The sequence below is a fragment of the Candoia aspera genome, chromosome 2 (assembly GCF_035149785.1).
Source record: "Candoia aspera isolate rCanAsp1 chromosome 2, rCanAsp1.hap2, whole genome shotgun sequence".
NCBI lineage: Eukaryota > Metazoa > Chordata > Lepidosauria > Squamata > Boidae > Candoia > Candoia aspera.
Genome location: NC_086154.1, coordinates 109,773,743 through 109,799,497, shown reverse-complemented (window position 1 = coordinate 109,799,497; position 25,755 = coordinate 109,773,743). Strand labels below are relative to the sequence as shown.

Below are 25,755 nucleotides of genomic sequence, written 5' to 3'. Positions count from 1 at the left end.
ACCAGAATGGGCCTATTCCATCCTCAGAGATATCTAAGCCTGTGTCACAACTGAAATCAGGAAAAGTCTTGATTTGCCTGGAATTGTTGAAGATCTATCTATGTGGTCACTAGGAGTTGAAAACGACTTGATGGCACATAATCGAGAACAGTGGAATCCCGTAATTATAGCTGTCTGTACCCATATAGTTCATACAGGTGCACATTGTCTCCCTGCTCCTACTTAATTTTTATATAAATTTGTTGGCTGTACAAATCTCTCTACAACAGAACATCTCCCTAAGTCGGCTATGGACCTCTTTTACTACAGTGTATTCAGACAATGATCATCCTTAGTATTCCTTACTGAATTTGGGAGCACTAAGGGCAATTGCCTTCTGTTGTGTAGCAGAACAGCTGACCATTAAATTTTTAAAGATCAAGGAAAATTTGGGAGAAAAATCATAGATGGCAAATTGATGGGAATGTGAGAGAACTGGTAAAATGATATAAGTTCTGAGATGAGGTCTTGCAAGCGACATTATTCTGAAAGGCACATGTACAGGATGCTGTAGAGAGAAAGCCAGAGAAGGTCAACAGTAGTCCTTAGAGATAGCTTTAGTGCTCCAGCACCTTTAAAGATATATGAAGCAAAAGTTACACTTTGTCTTTTCATCCAGGCATAAATATGTTTCTCTAAAGAAACAGAAGCTCTGACAGTATTCCAGTCTAAATGTTTATGCTTGTTATTGCAGTGCCCAGGTACATTCCAAAAGCTCTTGGCCTTTTAAGTCTGGTAGATAACTGGCTTGGAAAGAATTCTAAAGATAGGCTTAAATATTAAGATTTACCCATGTATTCACAGGTTTGTTGGGTTACGAGAATGCAAATAAATAAAGAGCAAATTTGGGACATGGAACTTCAACAAGATACAGCTTTCTAGATTTCCCTGTGCAGGACTATGATAAATGACGTTGTGTTAGCATTTTTATTAACATAGCAAATTTCAAGCACCAGCAGGCCTCCAGAATTGCCAGTTTAATATCTTGCTTTTAATATTCTTATCAAGCAGGTACAAAAAAACCTCCTCTACTCCCAAACAATTTGCCTGTATGTTGAAGGTGAAGTTGAATCTACAGTATGTGTCACATCCTTCTGCACTACCCTTTTTATATAGACTCTCATTCCTGAATTAATAATATCTTTTTAAAGGGAGCTTTCAGGTAGAGAGATTGAATTTTAGATTAGTTGTCCTTTAGCAGCTGTAAGAACAACTGCACCAGTGAGGCCAAATTCTTTGTTTCTAAATTGCTTGTTTTACAAGCCATCTGCTGTTAGAGATTAATTTTAAGCATTGCTGGTTTTTCTTGCAGGTATAAATATTAGCTGAATGTTTGCCACACATATATTCCTATTGACCTATAGGAATATACGTGTGGCATATAATTATTAACTTATAATTATTAATATTAATATATTCATTAACTTATAATGAGCTCGGGATCTTTTATGCTTCTGGTTTTGGAATTAATCCTGGAGAAAATCTATATGTGGTCACTAAGAGGTGATACTGACTTCATGGCATGTAATCAACCAATATTGAATTAAAGGTAAAATTCTCCTTCAAGCTGAGCTCAGCTCCTGGTGATAAAATTAACACATCAGTGTAGTTTTCTAGCAACATGGAATTGGTTTTCCATTGCCTTCTTCCATAATATTTCTTCAGTTTCCTCTAACCTACAACTTTGGGATTTCCTGGTTCAGCACTGTTTAGTTTTTTAAGAGCAACCAAGATTAATAACTGGCTGGACAGTTAATGAATTGAATCCTAATAGGCTTTACTGTTCAATATATCACCCACCCTTGCCTGAAAGCTTAGTGAGCTCTCTGCAGCATCTCACTAGGCTCAAGGCTCTTCTTTTCTGTGCCCAAAAGGACCTCTGTAAGATGAGCAGCCTGGAAGGAGTCATTTCTGCACTTATCTTTTTCTGCATCATCTGTTTAAAGGGCCTTTTCTTTAGTGCCTTGAGGATAGTAACTGCATTTACACAACAACAAATAATCCAGCAGTCACCTCCACTGCTAATTCATTCTTTGCTGCTACCAGCAGTATACAAGCTGGAATGAATGGGTTGGCTTTTATTTATCGGTTTATATGCCACCTCAATCACTAGAATAACTCTACCTTGTCCTCCATCTCTTTAGTCCTCCTGCATTTGTCCCCCTTCCCTTTTAAAATAACAATTAAAAACAAGAACAACAAGAATAATATATCCTTTTGCTAGAGAGGGAAAAATGTGTGCGGCCATTCCTTTCTATTTCATCTCCCTCCTTGCCTCAGTGCAACAGTGGGGACCTGAGAACCAAAACAGCCATAAAAACAGCATGCCTGGAGAGGCCCTATTCTGTAGGGATTTTAAGAACTATTCAGGCAATACCACTGACTAGAAGGAGTCATTTTATTGGGATTAAATCTAACTCCTTTAGGATTAATTGGCAGGGTAAACGAAGCCATTTTTCCTACTCCCATGACCCAGTTAAGCACGTTATGTGAGTAGGGCTATGGCATTCCTTTTTTATATTCATGAATACAGAATGGGGCGACAGTTCCTGACATTCTGTACAAGGCAACGGGGGAAGCTGAGTGAGGCAGTGGGAAGGGTGAAACCAGAGCAGCGGTTTTAGGTGGGTCAGAGGTGGGTCATCTGTTTGAAGGAGGTCTCATCAACAGTTATTTGTCATGTACACCCAATAACTTACAGGTTTGGCTGTTGGGGATGAAGCCAGCTGGCATATTTAGGTTATACCCATACCATGGACAAACAAGGCTGTCTTCATTCAAAACAGGATTCAATTACTCTGGGAATCTGGTACAGCGCCAAAGACTATACTAATTCCTGCCTCCAAAGAAAGGGACAAGCTTCCTCCCCTCCTCTTTTTCTTCTTCTTCACTGTAAGACAGGGCTTTGGTAGTGAGCCAGCCAAAAGTTGATGGGGTGGCTGAGCTGGCTAACTCATCAAATCAGGCCAGAAGTTGGAGAAGAAATGCTTATGGGACTGTCAATATTCCATGGAGGCATCTGCATCCTGTTGTTGTTAAGAAAAGAGGATGATCTAGATCAGTGTTTCTTCAAGTGTGGTCCTAGGACCCCTGGGGGTCCCCCAAGACTCTTTCAGGGGTCCACAAAATCAAAATTATTTGCCAGCCTATGCTGAAAAAGAATACAATATTAAAATCCCATCAAACAATCATGAGAAACAGTAGTGGCAGCGAATGCATGAATTTTAATTTTTAATACGGTAAATATCAATAAATATAACCCATACAAACCAAAGCTCTTTTGGGGTCCTCCATAATTTTTAAAACTGGGAAGGGGTCCTGAGAGAAAAAAGTGTAAGAAACACTGATGTAGATATAGCCGTTCTGAGATCTGCCTTGAACTGGGCTTCTATGAAGTGGGAGAAGGCAGTTTCCTAGACCAAAGTAGAAAAGTGAATGGAACATGGCTGCTCGGACAGACAGGAAGCTGCATGACAATCAGTTCCAAAGAGAATAAACACCTAAGCATCTTAGTGCTCAGTGCAGATCAGGTGAAATTTTAATTTTTTGTATTGACTGATTTTAAGGATTTGGGATGTTATTATGATATTTATTTAAGCTTATTTTGTTGCGAATTGCTCCAGCAACTCCAGAATGCTAAGGAAATTAGTTAGCTGACTAACGAAATGCCTGCCTGAGGTGCTGGTTCAGATGAGGAATTTGCTTCAGTGCTTCCAACTGTTGATGTTCAATTACACCATCCCGTCCCTTATAGCCAGTTTGGTCTAGTGGTGAAGGCGCCAGGCTAGAAACCAGGAGACTGAGAGTTCTAGTCCCGCCTTAGGCATAAGAGCCAGCTGGGTGACCCTGGGCCAGTCCCTCTCTCTCAGCCCAGCCTACCTCACAGGGTTGCTGTTGTGGGGAAAATAGGAGGAGGAAGGAGTATTTGGTATGTTCGCCACCTTGAGTTATTGATAAAAAATAATAAAGGCGGGATAGAAAAATAAATAAATAAGCAAGTAAATAAATAGCTGTCACAGCTGTCTATGAGTTGCCCATGTGGCACAGTGACAGGACTGAAAGTTTCCTGATTCTTAATCAGAGTTGCTGAGAGAGTGGCAGTGAACCACAATCCCTCAAGCCACACTGCTAGAAGGGGACAGATTAAAACCTCTCTCCCTAGTAATACCTGAAGGCAAAGGGAAGGATGTACGTGTAGGTGCAAAATGTTCCACAACCAACAGTGTAACCCATTACTCCAAACATTGCCCACTCTTGCTTTAAGGTACCACAGGACTCTGCTCTGCTTGAGTAAGAAGGGACATCCATGAGAAGGTAGGACACCAGGGTGCCTTACAAAGGTTTTGCAATGTTTCATACTGTTGCTGCATCCATCTCTCTGCTGCAAAATCACAGTGAACAGAAGAGAATTGTGTGGATACAGTCTAGGAGGCCCCCTCCTTTTGGGGATGGCCTTGGCAAGCTCTGTGCAAAAATGAAGATGTCCAATGTTCTCTTATGGCTACATATCACAGAGCAAATTGGAAGTCAGCCAACAAAATTTGGGGAAGTTGTCAATCTATTTGAATAAGGGAACACTTTCCTTAGGATCCCATGGAATCTCAGGAGTAAGTTTAAAACTAAGAGGCTTTGGACTGTATAAGCTTTTGTGAGGTGCTGCATTATTCTTTGTTGGTTTTATTAAAAACAACTATTTATGACTATCCCTCTTGGATTCACCTTAGGCCAGAAGCAGGCAAACTGATGTGCTTTAGATTTCAACTCCCGTCATGCCCAGTTAGTGACAAAAGCCTGGGAATTGTGGCTAAAAATTCTGAGGGCATCAGGTTCTTATTCTCTGCCTGAAAGTACCACAGTCATGATAATAGTCTTCTAATGGATAACCAAAATACAGACTGACTGGATTCTCCATTCCAGGTCAGTTATAACGTTCTCAGAGATGCATCACTGCAACATAACCAGGCTGAGGTGCAGTGAATATTACACTATGGATCTTTACAGGAACAGCCTTGTTAGTACAGTACAACATTAAAACAACCAGAAGTTCCCAATGCCCCAGTGGTTCTGCCTCTGTCTCTTCATTTCTTCTCACCAAGTTTGTTGATGCCAATCTCTTGCAAATCCTCCCAAGTCAGATCGGTCACAATGTTGATGGAGTCATAACCGTTGCTCACCAGCTTCTTGTGGTATTGGGGTAGACCAATAGCACTCAGCCATTCCATCAAGTCATCCTAGAAAACAGTACAATCACATTGAGTTTTATTAGGCAATCTCTCTGCTGCTCTCCAAGTCTATGCAGTTTGGGAAAGCTAGGAAGCTGAATGGATCCTCAAAGATACATATGTCAAATCAGGTTTTGGGTTATAGAGCCTGCAATCCCTTGCCATTTGTTATGCTCACTGGAAGGCACCATGAAGGGCATCCTCCATGGATAAGGGCTAAGCAGGACAAGCAAAAATCAAGCAGCCTTCAAATTACCACCATTATTATATATAGCTCAAAACATTCACTTAAATCATCAATTTATTAGAGTGAGCAAATGATAGCCCTGGTGGAGTAGAGAACAGCTTATTGGGTTTAGATTAGGAAGGCCTAGGTTCAGTTCCCTCACCTCCAAACCCAAGTTCTGAAATAAATAAGTTGATCTTCAGTTATTCCCTACTTTAGACTAATTAGTTCACAGGGGGATGCTTTCGAGTCAGATTTTGACTCCTGGCGACTGCCTGGGAAAGTTGCTGCAGTTTTATTGGCAAGATTTTGGAAGTGGTTTGCCATTGCCTGCTTCCTGGAGCTGAGAGAGAGTGACTGGCCCAAGGTCACCCAGCTGGCTTTGTGCCTAAGGCAGGGCTAGAACTTAATCCTATTAATTCTATTTTAAATATGGGCATTTCAGGCAGGAAACAGGCAATATACCAAGTCCATGGGCTTAAATTCTGCTCTTCTAACATAAGCAAAAGTCTTTAGTAAGAACTCCATAAACTTTTCTGTGGTGTTTCCATTCTAAGCAATTAAGGGGCTGTAATATAGCCCTGCTCGCTACCTCTTGCTTCTGACTGGCTGACAGGGATATAGCTGATCACAGGCTTCCTGTAGGTCTCTCTAGTTGCCATACTCACAGGAATATAATTTGGGAGCCATTCAGCAATGCTGAGCTGTCCAATCTCTGTTGAAATTTTCTTCCTGTGGCCTGGCTTGGTTACACCAATTGCTGTGAGATCCTGGAACAAAATGTAGCCCAGATACATTATCTCCTAACAACCAAATGTATTTTATATAGTCTACAATGGGGAGCCAAACATCTATACAACATGTGTCCTGCTGTCTCTTCTGGGAAAATTGACAAGTTCTCACAAGCCTCAAATAATAATAGTGTGGAGAAACCCAAAGACACTTTCCCACCTTTGCCCAGCCCCTCTGCTTTTTCATCTTACCTCTGGAGTCATGCGGCTGATTGTTGGCACATCATAACCTGCATTCAGGAAGTTGGTTGTATAGCATTCCAGCTGGAATTCACTTAGCCAATTGTAAATGGCTGCAGCATCCTACAAAGAAGAGAAAGAGAAGTCCCCTTGAGAAGGTGATGGCATGGAAAAGACCACAATGATCCCTACATTCCTTTAGTCCTTTGGTTATTTTACCAAAATATTGATGGTGTGCTTGAGCAGATGTATTAAAAAAACAAGTCAAACAGCAGGGCATAGGTCATCTACCTCCAATTTACCAAATGGGTAAGGATTATTGGAGTTTTAATTGAAAACACCAAGAAGTCATCAGGTTACCTATTTTTGCTGTAGTTTAAGCCCCAACTTTTACTGAGTGATGGGCCACTCATTAAGTTCCAGGTGGGCCTCCATTTGAAGGTAGTAGACTGTCAACATTTGTGCAAGCTTGGACTTAATGTGAAGCTTTGCCATTCATCTACATGCTTGGCATGCACTTATTTAATGGAGGTAATGAAGTTTCTTTTGATAAAGTGAAAAGACATGAACAAGTTATTGTTTGGAAAGTCCTCTTAAATGCAGTCTGCAAGTGCACTTTCCAAATCAAGACTAGAGTGCAGAAAGTGCAATTCAATGCTTTCAAATCTACTTATTTATTTCCAGTTATTAATAATATGGTTTCTTAGAAAGATCTCAGGAGTATTTTTTTACTATGTCATTCCTTTCTTTTGCCATTGCATTGGATATAAATTTTATTAGCAGCATTTTCTTGGGAAGAGAGATCTCTGCCCTTGCACATCTCTTTATAGTAGCCATAGAAACATCTGCTGCCCTTGGCATTTTACTCTCTCTGTTCTGATAGCAATACCAATAAAAAGAGACTTTGCCAGGGAAGTTTCTGGACCAACTAGATCCACTAATAAAGTGTGCCTCTTTGCCAACACAGCTCTGGAACAGAGGAAACACACAGCAGTTCTGAAATTTGTGTACTTATTTTCCTTCCAGCCCCAGCACTGCATCTGTTGTTACTCTACCCTGAACTGTCTCTCCCCTGCATCCTTTCAGTTCTTCTGTCCATATTTCTAATTCCAGGCTAGGGTGGCACCAGATAGTTTTCAATCAAACGCTACCTGAGACAACATCCACTTTATGAGGAATACCTGGTATCAGAATTCCTACGTGCTGTCTGTTCTATAAACATTCCAAAGAGATTCCAATACCTTCCCTTCCAGGAGCTGCTCTGGACGTAGATACTGGTGGGAGAAGATCCTGTCACTGGAGAAATTCTGGTGCATGGGGGTCCCTACGAAGAACCAGACCAAAATTAGAGCAGGCAACAGAGCCTTGGAAGGATCAACAGAGGACACAGTCACGCAAAAAGGCCTGCTGGTACGTAACATTTGTTTATTTGAATAGGGCACGGAAGGGAGTTGGAAATCATTACACTGCGGTGGTGGCAGTTTCTGCATTTATACCCATGGAGTTCACCAAGAGGGAATGTAGATTTTATTTACATTTCCGTCCTATTAATTTTTAATTTAAAAACTGATATTTTCTCAAGACCGACAGCTTGTTGGGGGAGGGGGGAGTACAATCAAATAGAATACTCAATTTCATGTTAAACAATATTTGTTTAATATGAATAAACAAATAAAATATTGTTTATACCAAATAAATAAATTTGGTATAAACAAATAAAACATTGAAATTCCATAGCATGTGAGGGTTGACTTAAAAAAAAAAGTCAACCCTCACATGGTATTGAATTTCAATGTTTTATTGCTTGTACCAAAGACGTTCAGGCATAGATTTTCACAGACATCTGGAGCAGCCTTCTGTGCCATACCTTTCAGGGGTGTTGGGCTTCTCCTTTCAACGCTTCCAGCCAGCATAGCCAGTGGGAAGTCTGGGAATTGTAATCCAACTCATTTGGAGGGTATCGGACTGGGGAAAGCTGCTGCACAAAAACAGCATTTGGCGCTGCAGGGCAGACCGCAAGAACCCTGCTCTAAGTCTGTGCTGTTAGAAATTAATAGCACACTCTCCCTGCCATGCAAGGATGCCATCCCAGCTGGATGTTCACCTTGTGAAAAGCTTATTATTTGTTGTCACTAGGAAAGATGCTGCTTCCCCTTGCCACCTTTGCGACATATATTCCTCTTGTCTCAAGAAGACAACATCTCCACTTACCCAAGGAGCTGGTCTGGCCATTGTGAGAATTTGAACTCAGGACATGTTGCTGCAGATCCTCCCCACCAGGCAAAAGTGGCTGCATACACAAGAGGGAAGAGAGCCATCAGTCATCCATCTGGCAGACATATGACTTTTTCTCACACTCAAATATTTTGTATATAGCATCAGCAAAAGCATATTTACAACTGTGCAATTAATACTGATCATCCCAAATGCCACACAATTGCCCATTGGTTAAAGAATATTTAGGACTAGAAGGTAATTTCCAGTCGTCTGGGATCTTAGAAGCAAACCCTTCGAAGACTGTTCTTTTAATTTCTTCTTTGCAGATAAGCAACACAAATCTATGGTAGCTCAATGTCACTTTCAAAGCCTAGGTCGGAAAGAAAAGGGGATGGGAATGGAAACCATCACGAATCGATCCCTAAACAGGAAGACTACTGCCTCCCTCATATCCAATTCATTACATCAGAATTAAACATAGCACTGCTCTATGTAAAGGGATTACATGGTTATTCCTTGAGAATTCTGTCTGATACAGCACCCCTACCCTTTCAAATAGCTGCCACAGAACATACAATAATGGCTCTAACTAGTAAAAAAAAATCCTTCCCCAACTAGCTGCCCTCTATTTATACTCAGACTACAACCCTTGGAATTCCCAGGCAATTGCTAGCTGAAGAAGAGAGCAAACGTAACAGCAGGTCTCATTATATTTTCCATAGTGGGGAGTAAACTAGCTGAGGAGGACCAGGAACCTGAACAGAAATATAGCCTCTAGGAAAAGAGTTACACTCAGCTCTGTCACTCGGCACTGCCTAAATCAAATTTAGAGCTTTTATGTCTGACAAAGGTCTAAAGAAAACTGCATCTCAATTTTTTGTTAAATGAGAAACTACTCCCACATCTCATCTAGTTTGGCCATAAAAAGTACATTATCTCACTATTTACTTTCAGTTTTTTGTCATTACCATCTCGCTCATTACCCATGAGCAGATCGTGAACTTGAGCATAAGCCCCAAGTGAGATGTAGGCTCTTAAACAAAGGGTGGCTTAAAGGCAGTTACCACCTGAGTGGAAGAAGATCACAATGTCATGGCCTGGTCCCAAAAGCCCTGCTAATAGCAGGACCAGGAAGAGGCATCTCAAGAAGTGGATCCTGTGCTGCTGGGCCCCGTCAATGAAGTCAAGCCAGCAACCAGCCCAAGCATTCCTGTCCCAGACCCAGGAGCATCTCCATACAGCCCTCAGGAATGCTGGTGTGTGAAAAGAGAGCGCATGGCTTTGGCAGGAGACAGCCGAACCTGGCAAAGCATGTCAGGAGTAACAGGCTGAAGGATGCCAGACCTTGTCACAGCCAGCTGGGCCCAAGTAGGTTCAGAGGCTGCTGCTATTTGGAAAGCAATCAGGACTTGGTAGGGTTGCTGAACCAGGCTTAAATTATGGTATTTTGGATATATTATGCACAGATCTAGCTCCCTTAAGAAGTCTCATAGAAAGAGAAGAAAAGGATGTTGAGCAGCAAAGTGGATGGACTCAATTACAACAGCAATGGGTGCATCATTGGAAGTTCTGAAAGGCCAGGCTGGGGACACATCATCCTGGAGGTCTATCTATGTGGTACTTAAGAGTTGAGACCAACTTGATGGCACGTGTGTGTGTGTGCTTTCAAATCAGTGTTGATCCCTGACAATTCCCTGGTCTAATCCCTGGCAGTGTTCTTGGCAAGATTTTTCAGAAGCGGTTTGCCCTTGCCTTCTTCCTAAGACTGGGAGGGAGAGACTGGCCCAAGGTCTCCCAGCTGGCTTCGTGCCTAAGGAAGGACTAGAACTCACCGTTCCCTAGTTTCCAGCCTGATGCCTTAGCCACGACACCAGACTGGCTCTCCTGATGGCATATAAGCAATCAATAAAAGATGGCTGGAACTATGACAGTCCGTGAAGGCCACCATGAATTCCAGTCTTACAATTCCAAGCTGCCAAGGCTTTTCCTTGGGATTTGGCTTTACATGTCTTTGAATTCTCTCACTTTGCTGCTGTGTGGATGCTCTCTGCCCAGTGGATCTCGTAAATTTATGATTTTGAAATGGGCCTCACAACCAAATTCAACCAGATAAGCACTGCCATTGCGGAATATGGACTGAAGATCACAAAAGAAAATATTTTCATGCTTTTGCAGAAAAAATACTATTTCCATACCTTTACATTCTCAATGAGGATTCCCATGAATTGTCCATTGGTACTCTCAGTACTCTGACCACTACCAGCACTTCGGATACTGCCGACGCTGCCTTCACTGCCCACGCTGTTCCTATCACCTGCTGTACAGGAGAGGAGACATTTCAAATTGGATGTTGTGGAGGGGAAAGAGGGGAATAAGGGTTTTCTGCTACCCACAAGGAAATGTTAGGTGAAAGAAAACAATTGGAATTAGCAAGTTACACAGCCCTGCAGGCTTTGCACGGAGCACTGAATTAGAAATCCCTGTTCTCAGGAAGAGATTAGCTGGCAAGCAGTGCAGGAATTTAGCGAGGTGACTCTTTCCTTATAGCAGCCACCACTTGTTCTGATTTTGTGTCTAAACCCAACATACCAGGGAAGATGCAGTGATCATAACAAGCAGGCAGGGAGGGCAAACATGCATGGGTCTGTTCATGTGGGAAGGAATGCCTATGAATGTCCAATCTGCAAGTGCAGATTGAAGGAGAGAAAAGCATATATGTCTTTGCCACAACTCTGGTAGTTGTGGCTGCAAAGCTATTAGAAGTCTGCCCTGAGAAGTAAAACTGCCCTTGAAATAAAAGAGGAAAGGAATAAATGTGCCCTTGGTGGGGCTACCAGGTAGGGTTGGAGGTGTCTACAGACGTCTACTACAAATGTAGTAGTGCAGTATAGTAGAGCACAGATGGGCAATATGTGTTCCTCCAACTGTTGCCGAACTGCAACTCTCAGCAATCCTTGCCATTGGCTAAACTAGCGTGCAGCAGTATTTGGAGGGCAGGGCCACCCATTGCCCATCTTTCTAATGAAGGCAGACGAGAACGAGGACCCAACAGTGTTCTGCATGCACACATACACACATGCAAATCAATCAAGAACAAGTGGGTATGTGTGAGAGAGAACATGTCTCCAGAGTTAAACACTCAGGTGGTAACTGTGAGGAAGCACACATCTCCCTGCTCCTTGCTGCTTTCCTCCCTGGCCGGTGCTCTCCTCTGCTGCAGTCAGGCAGCTCCATTGGAAGGAATGCTCACCCAGCCCCGCCCAGCTGTGCCCCTGACCTGGGCTCTCAGCTGCTGGAGCTGTCCTGGCCAGGGAGAGGTGGCCCCAGCCTGTAGGGAGGCTGAGGGGTGCCTGTGGCGGAGAGGCGTCGGTATGTAGTTGTAGCCCACCAGGAGGGGTGGCTGTGATAACCTGCAGCCCCTTTGCATGGCTCTGGCACTGATGTATGGGCACCATGCGGGAAAGAGTCAGGCCTATATGTAGAGACAAAACATGCGTGTCAGAACAGAGCGCATGTAGAGGAAAGGCAGTGGACTGAGCGTCTGCATGGCCAATCTTTCCCAGTGGGACACACTGTGCAGGACTTCAGTGCATGGACAAAGGTGCTGCTCCAGAGGACAACTTAGGTACTCATGGAATACATAGGTTCATCTCAAGATCACACTACTGGAAGTTTAAATAGCATAATGTGGATTGTGTATTCATTATCCACATGCTTCCAGAATGCTTCCTAAACAAGGAGTTTCAGCAGCTTATATTAACAACAGAACCCCTGTACAGGTAGTCCTCGACCTATGACTATTCATTCAGTGACCATTCAGAGTTACAATGGTGCTGAACGAATGGTGGTTACGGCCGGTCCTCAGAGTTCCAGCCATCCCAGTACCCTTGCAGTCATGTGATCGCAATCTGGGCACTTGGCAACTGGTTTGCACTTACAACTGGTTGCAAGTGCCCTGTGATCACATGATCGCCATTTGCAATCTTCCTTGCTGGCTTCCCCAGAAAGTCAATGGGGAAGCTGGCAGGGAAGGTCACATGTCACTGGGGTAAGTCTCCCCCACCCACACACCCTTCCCCAGCCCCTCTGCACTTGTGCCACACCAGCCACTCGTGCACCCTCCCAGACCTACCCGTGCCATGCCCCCACACACTCTCCCTGACTGTGCTGCACCCTTCCTCACCCTTTCCAACCAGCACGCCTCTCATACACCCCCTTGTGCCCCCACGCACACTCCCTGACCCATTCCACACACCCTTGTACGCTCCCCGACCTGTGCCACACCCTCGTGCACACTTCCTGACCCATGCTGTACCTCTCACGCACCTCCTTGGGCAACCTCCCCAACCCGCGCCACATCCTCCCTGACCCTCGCTACACCGCTCAACACCCCCTTGTGCCTTCATGCTCCCACCCTGACTCTTGCCGCGGCTGCCCCGCACCCCCCCGCTCCATCCCCACCCTGGCAGCAGCCACGTACCTGCCTGTGGCCTGGGACTTGCAACTTCTTCCCTGACTTTGGTTGTGGGAAGCCGGGAGGAAGTTGCTTTGCCCAACGACTGTGGGATTTGGTTAAGGATGGCATCTGGGACTGCAGAGATTGCCACTGATAAGCATGCAGTCGTGCTTTATGACTGCATCACTCAGCGATGGAAATTCAGGTCCCAGTTGCCACTGTACAACCTGTATTTTACTGTTTCCTTCCCTCTCCAGTTCTTTTCACAAGCCTATATAAGATGGTTTATCCTTATTAAAGAGATATCCTACAGAGGTGTATTTAATTCATTTGTTTCATCATTTCTAAATGCTTATAACTGGAGAAAATTCAGAGCCAAAGCCAGTATGGAAGGGCAATCATAACTTATGATGCATGCATGCATCTTATTTCCACAGCTGACAATGCATATATGCATCCTGTGTTAAGGGTTTTTGCAGGGTTTTGCATTTAAAACCTCCAACCTTGTTTTGACTTGAAGCAAAATACAATAATAGAATTTGTGTCATTTACTTTTAAGTTTTCAATAATTGTCTCCAATCTTTAGTGCCTTAAGAACATGGAACAACTTAAAATATGGACAGTTTACTTTGCTAGGTATTCAAATATATTGAAACTGGACATTGATAGTATCCATCTATGGACTGAAGAGAATTATATATTTGCAACCAGTCTGTAACAACATGAGTGCATGATGCAAATAGCTAAACTACCTGTAAGATTGTATTTACTGTACATCTCTCTAAGTTACCCTTTGACAAATGATGGTTTGTAATTATCCCTGGATAATGCAATATGCATTATCAAACACACACATATTCCATTTTTGGCGACTCTAATGGATGTCTTCTATCAATCCAAAGCTGTTGTGCAACTACTTCAATTTTCCTACCTTATTGGACTCTCAGTGGTAAGAAAAAAGTAGAAGGGATGAAAAATACAGGATAGTTACAAATGGAATATATGAAGCAGGATGATTTACAATATCAGCCTTGTCTGTAAGGTCCCTTGGAAATACAGTAAATTGAAGTCTTAAATATCTGGAGGACATCAAGTTTTCTATCCCCATATAAATGGACATGAGCCTTTTTGTGTTGAAAAGTTGGTACAGAGTTGGAGGTAGGAAGGGAGGGAGGGAGGATGACTCTTATACAAAGTGTATGCTGAACTTGTCTTGAATAATCATGGCTTTGAATTAGCAACTATAGGCAGAGAGATATTGTCATGAGTAACTATGATTGGAAGAGGAGGCTATGAGGTTTTTTTTTAAGGAAAGGAGATGATGAAGCCATAAAAAATGGAGTAAAAGGGATGTCCTGGAACATGGAATCACAAATGTCTCCAGCCTTTTCCTCCACCCACCAATCACATCACTGGACTCTCACAAAACATCCCTGTTGTAATCCTAGGCCAACCTGTCCGCTTGCTGATTACTTCTACAATGGATGGAGGAAAGTAGCCAACTCGGTCAGTGCCTTTCTGAGCATCATGGATATGGCCCTTCCACCGTCCATCTGCATGCTGCTCTAGGACCTGGCAGAAGAAAAGAAAAGAATTCCCATCAACAGCATGACAAGATAGACAAATGAGTACAAAAAGAAAAGGTTGAAAAGGCAAGAAGGATCATTAAGTCTAATTTTATGCTGCTGTAGCAAGATTTTCTAAAGCTGGCATGTTGCCTGTGATGGATATATGAATGGGGAAACCTCTGTTGTTCCAATCTAACCTTTGCTATGAACTTGCTACTATTTCACTATTTGTCCCCATTTACAAAATGTGGGTAAATATAGTCTTCTAGAATTATAGGACTGATGAAAGGATTAAAATAATGTGTATGATTCTTAAATTTTTATTTTATTTATACACCAGTTATGTGTTCTTAACATTTGAAAGGGAAGTAAATAAAAATAGAATACAATGGAATAAAAATTAAAGAAATGCTTCAATAGGATTAGACCAAACTTGTCTTTTTAGCCTGAAGGCTAAACATTTCATTTAAAAAACTGAAAGCCAGGCTTGTTACCTGAATTCTATACCTGCACTTGAAACTGAGATTCCTCATTTTGTAATTCCGCAAAAGTTGTGCCACACACAAAATGCTACACTACAAAGTCTGTTATTTAATGGATCTTTCCTTTTGTCTGCACATCCTTCTTAAAAGCCTCTTGCCTGCATCTAAACACACTGCCAACTAAGATCCAATTATAATAAAACTTCCCCCATCTCCTATAGTAAGGATGTGCAGCTTCTTTTAAGACAAGTCAGAGTCATATTTGTTATTTTTCTCAGCGCTGTAATCCCAAGTGAAGTCTTTGCATGGAAGAAGGAGACCCATAACAAAGTGAGAGTGATGAGGGAACATTACAAGGGGAGAGCGGTAGCCATGTAAATGCTTACATGACTTCCATTAATTTCTCACCATGATGACATCTCCAGCACGGATGTTAAGAGCTGTTGGATCATGGAGATTCCAAAAATCCTTCAAAGCGCGGACCTTCAGGATTCCTGATGCCTCTGATGGCGAATGGTAATAGGGAGAGAGCAAGAAAGGGACAGAGGAGGCAGAAAATGGGCAAAAAAATTGTCAAGGAAGAGGAAGGTAATAACGTTACTTAGAGAACAAACAATTCCTCCTGTTTCCCATAGCTTGAAAACTCTTCAGGCAGCCAGTATGCTGTTTCTACCCTCAACTTTCTTACTTAACTTAAGATTCAGAGTCAGCAGTGGGGTCTAAAAACCCACATTCCTTCATTACCTCTCCCCAAGAGACTTCCAGCCAAAGTCTTGCCATGCTGGACATTTAGATTGCAGCAGGTGACCTTGTTTCAAGATCTATGGGAATTATTTTTCAGCTTGCTCACCTCGTAGGAGCTGCTTGATGTCCTTGCTGGCATGTGAAGTGGTGAACTGGTTCACAATGTCCAAGGCTGTCTGGTTGTAGGTGTTGCGAATGTTGACGTCAATGCCTCCCTACTCACAGAGAAAAGATTAAATGGTGGACTATGGAAAAGTGGTCTCTGCAAGGTAGGGAAAATTTTCCTGAGGTAGGGAATTGTGTTCTGATCGAGGTTTCACAATTTTAACACCTGGCTTAACTAGAGCCAACAGTAAGTATTGGTTAGACCAGGGTTTCTCAACCAAGGTTCTGTGGAACCCTAGAGTTCCATGAGAGGTCACTAGGGGTTCCCTGGGAGATCATGATTTATTTAAAAAAATTATTTCAAATTTGGGCAACTTCACATTAAAGAGCTAAATTTCATTATTTTTAGTTTAAGAACACTGTTAATGCATATATACAGGCCTATGCATGCAACGAATATAATAATTTTGTAACTTCTGGCCTATATCTGAGCCTGAATGTTCAAGGGTTCCCCAAGGCCTGAAAAATATTTCAAGGGTTCCTCCAGGGTCAAAAGGTTGAGAAAGGCTGGGCTAGACAATGCCTAATACTGGTTAGATATCATTGGTTAGACATTGGTTCTAATATCTCAGAGCTTAAAAAATAGTTCCCTACTATTTGCAATTATTTCTTTCTCTTGCTAGCTCTGATCCCCATAATATGCACACTCCTTTCATACAGCAACTGTATGAAAGGGGGTTATATATGTAAACTGGTATATGCACAAAGGACTTATCAGCAAGAGGAGGAACTGTTTAGGAGCTCTTCATGTGATTGCCAAATGCTGTGTTGGCTTACAATAACTAAGCCCAGGAGAGCTCGTTATCCCTATCTGCCCATGGTCATGTTCATCACCAAGTCAGCTTTGTGGTGAAGTGTTACGTGCGAACGGGTTCTTTATCTCACCTGCAGCAGTAAGCGCACCACTTCTGTCTTGCCATACAGCGCAGCTTCATGCAAGGCAGTGCCTGTTTTTGTCTGCCTGTTGATCTCAATTCCAGCTTTCAGGAGCTGCCTGTGTAAGCAGAAAAATAAACAATGAGCACCAGCAGACCAAGAATGGTCAGTCTAGATCAATCTGGCTGGCTTAAAAACTGCTGCCTACTCTAAATTACCTGGGGGCCAATATGAAAATGGGGGATCACAGATGAATTTAAGAAATAAATTGGAGAAAGTATTTGTACTACAAAAAGGATACATTAAAAGATAAGCACAATGGATGTGTATGCCCTGTAGTACAAAGTTTTAATTTATGACATAATTCAGTAGGGATCTCACTTGAATGATGGTAACTCAATAGTTGCTACCACAGTACTGAAAAATCCAAAATACACTTATTTCCTGTTTCCCCTGGAATATATGACAGAGAGAATGGGCACGGTTCAAGAATAGAGCAAATTGAGGTTACTTCTCTCTTCCTAAGCAGATGTAGCTGGAGTTTTGTTAAAGGGACATTTTTAGTTTAATGCATGTGAATAAGAAATATCTGTCATTTTCTCCATGTAGGGAGCTAAAGAAATCAGTCTGAAACATGAAGATTTCTGAAGTTAATGCAGGAATAAAGTACAATTTGAAAAGGTAACTGTAAATTGTAAGTACAAAATTATTCATTCACTTTTATTGGCCTGCAATAAAAAAATGACTGCAGGTGCAAAACAGAGGCATTAGGCTAAGTTTTAGGAATAGGAGAAGCAGGTTCAAGGGGGATTCACCGATTGTCCTCTCAGCTCTTTAGCCTCTATTTTATTAGCCCTTTGGAACAATGCAACATCACAATGCAGCATTGTTTTAAGGGATACTGTACTGGAAAAAGAAATGGTGCCCTCTGTTGGCAGATATGTTTTGCTAAAATGTGATTTGCTGCCATCTCCCCTCCCCTAAATATCGGCCAAGAGTAGGCTAATCAATTGAGACCACTGCCTTTCCCCACCTTGGAAGTGCTTAGAAAATTACCTGATAATCTCCTTGTGCCCATTCTTCGCTGCCAAATGTAGAGGAGTGGTGTAGTTGGGGTCACTTGTGTCTTTGAATTGTCCCTCAAGCAAAGCCACACACATATGGCTGTTCAGAAGCAACTGGGCTACCTAAAATGGACAGGGAATGAGTCAATGAATAAAATACAGTGGAAGGCATATTTGACATTCTTTCTTACTCTGTCCAGGGATAATCCATTGATAGACCATCTATTCAGCAATGTAGAACAACTAATGTAGAACATTCAAACCCTAACGTCTCCTTGAGAGGACATACTGGCATATTATGTTCCTTCCCAGTTTGGGATCTGCATGAAATTAATTTCTATTGGTAAGTCTGCCCAACTGTGGAGAAGCCCCTCTATTTCCTTGCACTTCAATCAGAACGACTAAAGAATTGCCAACCTATTTCTAGCAAGCACCTACATCCTTTACAATGTATGTGACCATTAATGTGACCATAGTTCAAATAAGAGATAGCTTCTGCCCTTTAGACCTCCAAGGAGGACAAATGCTTAGGAGTAACCATTCTTCCCATTCCGACAGCCCTGAGAAAGAAAGAGTTGTACATCTGCTTTGCTTCCAAAGCCTTAAAGGGGCCACATTCCTAAAGGGGCCTTTTAGGAATTGGGTCATCCAACCCTGTTGTTATCAGCCACTCAGTTCTCTTTTTCTAGACTCCACCTGCCAATTTCCTTCAGTGTTTCCATCTTCAGTCCTCAACTACTTCCTTATAGAAGTAGCTTCTGCCCAGAAAAGTTTTTCATGCAAGATGGATTAGTTTTAACATTGATTCGAGTTTGGTTTATGGCTCAGTGTATTGATGAACCCAGTATATTTACAGTTCAGCATATCCTACAAAACCAGGAAACTGGGTTAATTAGCAAACCTGGGCTAAACATGGGCACTGTATCATGCAAACACAGCCAATCTAAAGGTTGTGCTTAGGGCAGTTTACTAAACGAGAAATAATTTCAACTTCAAGTTTGGTTTTGACCTGTCTTCAGCGGTAAGTAATCCTGTGCCATCACAAATTGCAGTCCCTCTGCAGAGGTCTTGAGCATATTATTTTGTGTCAGATTTATCATGCTATTTATGGCCTATTTGATACCAAAACTGTTGTTCAATACACTCCCTGATTAATCATGAAAATAATATGCCACTCCCTCAGTTCCTTTGGTGCAATCCCTTAGATTAATCCCTCCCCCAAAATTAGGGTTTACTTATATTTTCTGTTCTTTTCTGTAGCTTGGAGGAAACTTCCCCTCCCCAGGAATTCCAAGTAGCTTTTGCACCTGTCCTAAATACTGGAGCCAGGAATCCACAGCCAGCTCCCAGTTTGGTCAGGATGGAATGCCTGGCCTGCTATCCCAGCTGGCCTTGGTTCTGACTTCATAGCCTGAAAGGATTATCAGGCTCCGGGCACTGTCTGGTTTTGTGTGGGAACAGTGAAGAGAAAACTCTGATTGCTTCGGAACTGTAGTGGGAAGAAACATCCAGGGGGAGCATGCTGTATTGTGTCCCAGAGTCATAGCAAGGCCTGACCCAAGCTACTGCCTGCCCTGTTACTTTAGCCCAGTGTTTCTTCAGCCCAGCGTTTCTTCAATCTCAGCAACTTTAAGGTATGTGGACTTCAACTCCCAGAATTCCCCAGCCAGCAGAATTCTGGGAGTTGAAGTCCACATGTCTTAAATTTGCCGAGGTTGAGAAACACTGCTTTAGCCCATTGACATGTACTTGCAGAAGTTTGGTTACCAGAGAAAACCATAGGGCAAGGGTTGAAACTCTGAGCGATGGGTAAAATAGAATTTATGATACCAACCCAACAGTTGGTTTAAGGCTAGCTCAAGAAAACTTCATGGGAAGACATGACAGAAGACAGAACAGGATGGAATAATACTGTATGCTCAACTGCTTTTCTTGCACCGGAATGCTTTTCAATACAGTGGATATGAACTAGACAGACTTGCTTGCTTTGTTATACAGGGTGCTGTGGGTGCTTCTGCTTACCTTCAGCCTGCCAAACTCACAAGCCAAGTCCAAGGGGGTTTTCTTAGCCTTATTTATAAGACACGGGTTGGATTGGTGCTGAAGCAGCATCTCCGACTGCAGGCAAACATGTAAGAACATGAAAAGAACTCAGTGAGCCTGGAGAAAGTGTTCCCCAATTACACAACTCATTTCCCTGTGATGCATACTCAAAGCCCTCGTGCAGGAAAAGCCTTGTTTGGAACTGACAGTAAAACACAGCTATCTATGGATCATAAGGGGCCTGTAATTTGCTTCTCCAGCTCCTCCTAGATAAATCTCAAATCAAGAAACTCAGGAAGGTCTCCAGTCTTTCTTAGCCAGTTCAAAGTTCTTCTCTAAATCAATTTAGTGGAAAGTAAACATCCTCTCAGGGACTTTTATTTGCATTCTCACCATCTCTACACATTTGAAGCTGTGTTTGATTCAGACAGTGAAAATCTCAGAGAAAGTATGTGTTTTCTAAATTTGTAAGTTCATAAGATGTCCGACTGTAATGCCTGGTATTCAAATAATCTCAGATTCTGTCTTTAAAAAATAAGAAATAAAATGCTTGTCCTCCTTTGCGTGCAGTGCAAGATCTGATGAGAACTTGAAAACCAATAGAAATTTGACAGGACTTTGGAGCTATTCCTGGTTTTTGGATGATAGTCATGGCATGTACAGCATTTTTTTTTCACCAGAGCAAAATATATACAACTCTGTTGAGTTTATTTCAGAATGGGTTGCCATGCAAAGCTATGCTACTTACCAAACCAAAATGATTTTTGTCATCTTTCTCTATATTTGTTTCCTGACAAAATATAAATGCTTAGTATTGACTGCAGCTTATTATAATTCTATTATGAACTCCATTCATGCTTTATGCCAAGGATGGAGTATAGTAGTAGTTATAGTGTATAGAATATCGTAGTGTTGCTATGCAATTGTCACCTGAGGGGGTCATATGAACATACAACGGATATGAGGTTTATTAATTAATTAATTAATTAATTAATTAAACACATTTACATGGCCACCCAACTCACACACAGTGACTCTGGCCAGCTTACAAAATTAAAATCCGCAAGATAAACACTTGTCAATCCCCCACCCCTGTGGCAGCTACAAACACAATTATTCATTTATTAAGGTTAAGAGGACAAGACGTCTTGGATTTTTTTGAAAAGGCAAACTTGGAATTCCTTTAGTGAGGTTTGAACTTATATGTTCTTTATCTGGTAGTATACATTTTAGGTTTGGGGAGATGGGGTGGTTTAATTGTATTCTGGTTTTCATTTACTCAGAGAACCAGTTGATTATACACAATTAACATTTTATTTCAGCATACTGTTGTATAAACAGACGCACAAGAAATGATGAGTTGTTTGTCTTTATAGAAGTACATCAGCAAAATTGCTTCTCAATACTTAACTTTGGAACAAGTGTTTGGCTTATCATGCGGAGTTACAATTGTCTCTCTTTTTCCTTTTGTCTCTTGTTCCCTCCACCCTAATTCCCCACTTACCACTTCATAGTGGCCATACTGGGCAGAGAGGTGCAGTGGGACCTGTCCATCCAATGATGCCATATTGACTGAAGCAGATGCCCGTAGCAGTAGGCGCACTGGCTCCACCTTCCCTTGCCACGCGGCATAGTGTAATGGGCGCATTCCTGCAGGAAGACAAATGCCAGAAGGGAAAAGACAGAGGTAAGCCACCTAAAGTGATGATTGTAGGGGCCCATATGGGGAACCTAGAAATAGAGAGCCAGTCTGGTCTAGTGGTTAAGGCAACTAGCTAGAAACCAGGAGACGGTGAGTTCTAGTCCTGCCTCAGCCATGAAAGCCGGCTGGGTGACCTTGGGCAAGTCTCTCTCTCTCAGCCCAGCTCGCCTCACAGGGTTGTTGTTGTTGTGGGGAAAATAGGAGGAGGAAGGCGTATTTGGTATGTTCCCCACATTGAGTTATTTATAAGAATAACAACGGCAGGATTAAAATAAATCTTAAAAAAAAAAGAAATTAAATAAGAAAAAAAGCCATACTAGAACTTTGGATCTTGACCATGGATTAGGGCTGGTTTAAGTTCAGTAAGTGGGCAAACTCTACTGGGGCAAAAGATGGGGTATGGCAGCCCTCTGTTCCCAGTTCCAAAACAGTATTTCCCTGGAAGCAGCGTCGTCTATCATATTGTTTGAGAATGACACTTTTCATTAGTGAGACAAGAGTGATTCCCCACATTGGCTGCTGCTACTAAGAACAGTAGAGAGCAGTTGAGAAGGTCTTTCTCCTTCTTGATCATGCATGGGGAGAAGTCAGAATAGGCAAGTGTCTTACCATTTGTATCCTTAATATCCACGATGGCCTGTGCCTCCAGCAACAGGGAGATAAGCTCCAGGCTTCCAACCAAGGCTGCATGGTGCAATGCTGAAAACCTGAGGACAAGAAAAAAAATAGGATCACTTGATGGGGCAAGCCTCAGTGACTCCTGAACGCACAGCCTAACCCAGCCTGGCCATTCTCTCCATTAGAAGTTACGTTGACTACTCAGGATGACTGAAGAGTGACACCCCAAGGGAGGCAACTCACTTTAGGCACATGATCCACCCTTGCATGATTCACCTCTGCACATCCTCTTAGTGTTGGAAGGATGACACAGTTGCTTTAATGATGACTCCAGGCCTCCACACAGATATGGGAGCCACATAGAAGATTTGAAAGCCAGCACAGTATAGTATAAGCATTGGACAAGAACCAAAGGCCAAACTCTCATTCATCTCTGAAGCTATCTATCTGCCCTTAGGCCAGCCACTTTTTTTCAGACTAATCTATTTTACAGAATTGTCATGAGAAAGAGGGGGCTATATAGGACCACTCTTAATTTCTTGGGAGGAGAGGAGGAAGGAGGAGGAAAGGAGACATTTTCCCAATATGATGCATTCCACATGCCATTGACTGTAGCTCTCAACAAGTCCAGCTGGTATGATGGCTGGAAAGTGACAAGACTGGTACTTCAATATTTCTGGAATGCATCAATCTGGGAAAGGTTGAGATATCAGCATTACAGCGTCCTGGCAAATAAGAGAGATTCTGAAATCACAGACACTTACAGTAAGAGACATCCAGTAAGCCCTGTTCTTTGTGGAGGGGTTGCCCTTGACACTTTTTTCAGCAATGACCAAACAAGCCCAGAATGCTTAATGACACACCATTTCTTTTTCTGGCATTGTCCTGTTAATGTTCCCCAAACTCCTTTTTCATTTTCCTTTGAAAACCTTGTTATATATACACTCTTGCACATGGGAAAGTCTGCTGCCATGGTTCTGCAGAACACCAAACAATTCCCTCTTGGCTCTACCATAGGACTTTGAGCAAGCGGCTATTTTGTGCCTTGGTGTCTGCATTTTGGTACCTTCCTTGCCTGGGAAAAGATGCAAGGACATAGCACTAACTGGCTAAGACAAAAGCCATAACCTGAGCCATATACAGTCCCCAAAAGCCTTGGATGTGGACTCTTCAAAAAATTTAACATGACAGAAGAGGAAAAATATTAAATACATGGGGAGTAACCATATTAATTGGATCTAATTCCTTTAATGTAATTTTCATTCATTTTAAATCAGTTTTAGTTTTTACTAGACAACCTGTCTTCAGCAAAGGATCGTTACCTTGTCGTGGTGCTGGAGCCTGAGCACCTCAATGATGCCATGAGCTAAACCGTGAAGGGCCACCCAAGACGGGAAGGTCATGACAGAGAGGTCAGAATAAATGCGATCCCTGGGGAAGGTAATGGCAACCCACCCCAGTATTCTTGCCATGAAAACTAAATGGATCAGTACAACCAGAGATATGTCGATATACCATCGGAAGATGAGACCCCCAGGTCGGAAGATGGTCAAAATGCTACTGGGGAGGGATGAGTTCAACTAGCCCCAGACGTGATGATGCAGCTAGCTCAAAGCTGAAAGGACGGCTAGCAGCCGACGGTGCTGGTGGTGAACGGCGAATCCGATGTTCTAAGGATCAACACACCATTGGAACCTGGAATGTAAGATCTATGAGCCAGGGCAAATTGGATGTGGTTATTGGTGAGATGTCAAGATTAAAGATAGACATTTTGGGCATCAGTGAACTGAAATGGACCGGAATGGGCCACTTCACATCAAATGACCACCAGATCTACTACTGTGGACAAGAGGACCACAGAAGAAATGGAGTAGCCTTCATAATTAATAGTAAAGTAGCTAAAGCAGTGCTTGGATACAATCCAAAAAACGATAGAATGATCTCAATTCAAATTCAGGGCAAGCCATCTAACATCACAGTGATCCAAATATACGCCCCAACCACAGATGCTGAAGAAGCTGAAGTAGAGCAGTTCTATGAGGATCTGCAGCACCTACTGGACAACACGCCTAAAAGAGATGTTATTTTCATCACGGGAGACTGGAATGCTAAGGTGGGCAGTCAAATGACACCTGGAATTACAGGTAAGCATGGCCTGGGAGAACAAAATGAAGCAGGACATAGGCTGATAGAATTTTGCCAAGACAACTCACTCTGCATAACAAACACTCTCTTCTAACAACCTAAGAGACGGCTTTATACATGGACTTCACCAGATGGACAACACCGAAATCAGATTGATTACATCCTTTGCAGCCAAAGGTGGCGGACATCTGTACAGTCAGTAAAAACAAGGCCTGGAGCTGACTGTAGTTCCGATCACGAACTTCTTCTTGCACAATTTAGGATCAGACTCAAGAGATTAGGGAAGACCCACAGATCAGCTAGATATGAGCTCACTAATATTCCTAAGGAATATGCAGTGGAGGTGAAGAATCGATTTAAGGGACTGGACTTAGTAGATAGGATCCTGGAAGAACTATGGACAGAAGTTCGGAACTTTGTTCAGGAGGCGGCAACAAAATACACCCCAAAGAAAGAGAAAACCAAGAAGGCAAAATGGCTGTCTGCTGAGACACTAGAAGTAGCCCAAGAAAGAAGGAAAGCAAAAGGCAATAGTGATAGGGGGAGATATGCCCAATTAAATCCAAAATTCCAGGGGTTTGCCAGAAGAGATAAGGAATTATTTTTAAACAAGCAATGCGCGGAAGTGGAACAAGACAATAGAATAGGAAGGACCAGAGACCTCTTCCAGAAAATTAGGAACATCGGAGGTAAATTCCAGGCCAAAATGGGTATGATCAAAAACAAAGATGGCAAGGACCTAACAGAAGAAGAAGAGATCAAGAAAAGGTGGCAAGAATATACGGAAGACCTGTATAGGAAGGATAACAATATCGGGGATAACTTTGACGGTGTGGTCAGTGAGCTAGAGCCAGACATCCTGAAGATTGAGGTCGAATGGGCCTGAAGAAGCATTGCTAATAACAAGGCAGTAGGAGACGACGGCATCCCAGCTGAACTGTTCAAAATCTTGCGAGATGATGCTGTCAAGGTAATGCATGCTATATGCCAGCAAATTTGGAAAACACAAGAATGGCCATCAGGCTGGAAAAAATCAACTTATATCCCCATACCAAAAAAGGGAAACACTAAAGAATGTTCAAACTATCGAACAGTGGCACTCATTTCACATGCCAGTAAGGTAATGCTCAAGATCCTGCAAGGTAGACTTCAGCAATTCATGGAGCGAGAATTGCCAGATGCACAAGCTGGGTTTAGAAAAGGCAGAGGAACGAGGG

At 42.5% G+C, this 25,755-nt stretch overlaps 1 protein-coding gene across 2 annotated transcripts in view; it reads right to left on the bottom strand.

Moving 5' to 3' along the window:
• CASKIN2 (CASK interacting protein 2) overlaps positions 1 to 25,755 on the bottom strand; it is a 120,888-nt gene that overhangs the window by 7,456 nt on the left and 87,677 nt on the right. Inside the window, exons 4-18 of one of the 2 annotated variants that reach the window (XM_063293117.1) lie at positions 22,385 to 22,482; positions 21,578 to 21,723; positions 20,053 to 20,148; positions 18,023 to 18,153; positions 16,976 to 17,084; positions 16,032 to 16,140; positions 15,590 to 15,684; positions 14,586 to 14,703; positions 11,953 to 12,147; positions 10,871 to 10,992; positions 8,670 to 8,748; positions 7,700 to 7,782; positions 6,471 to 6,581; positions 6,156 to 6,257; positions 5,132 to 5,270 (exon numbers count right to left, since the gene is read on the bottom strand). In XM_063293117.1, the coding sequence (XP_063149187.1) occupies positions 5,132 to 5,270; positions 6,156 to 6,257; positions 6,471 to 6,581; positions 7,700 to 7,782; positions 8,670 to 8,748; positions 10,871 to 10,992; positions 11,953 to 12,147; positions 14,586 to 14,703; positions 15,590 to 15,684; positions 16,032 to 16,140; positions 16,976 to 17,084; positions 18,023 to 18,153; positions 20,053 to 20,148; positions 21,578 to 21,723; positions 22,385 to 22,482 (1,733 nt within the window). The remainder of the gene's footprint in view (positions 1 to 5,131; positions 5,271 to 6,155; positions 6,258 to 6,470; positions 6,582 to 7,699; positions 7,783 to 8,669; positions 8,749 to 10,870; positions 10,993 to 11,952; positions 12,148 to 14,585; positions 14,704 to 15,589; positions 15,685 to 16,031; positions 16,141 to 16,975; positions 17,085 to 18,022; positions 18,154 to 20,052; positions 20,149 to 21,577; positions 21,724 to 22,384; positions 22,483 to 25,755) is intronic. The other variant, XM_063293118.1, reaches the window with a different exon arrangement.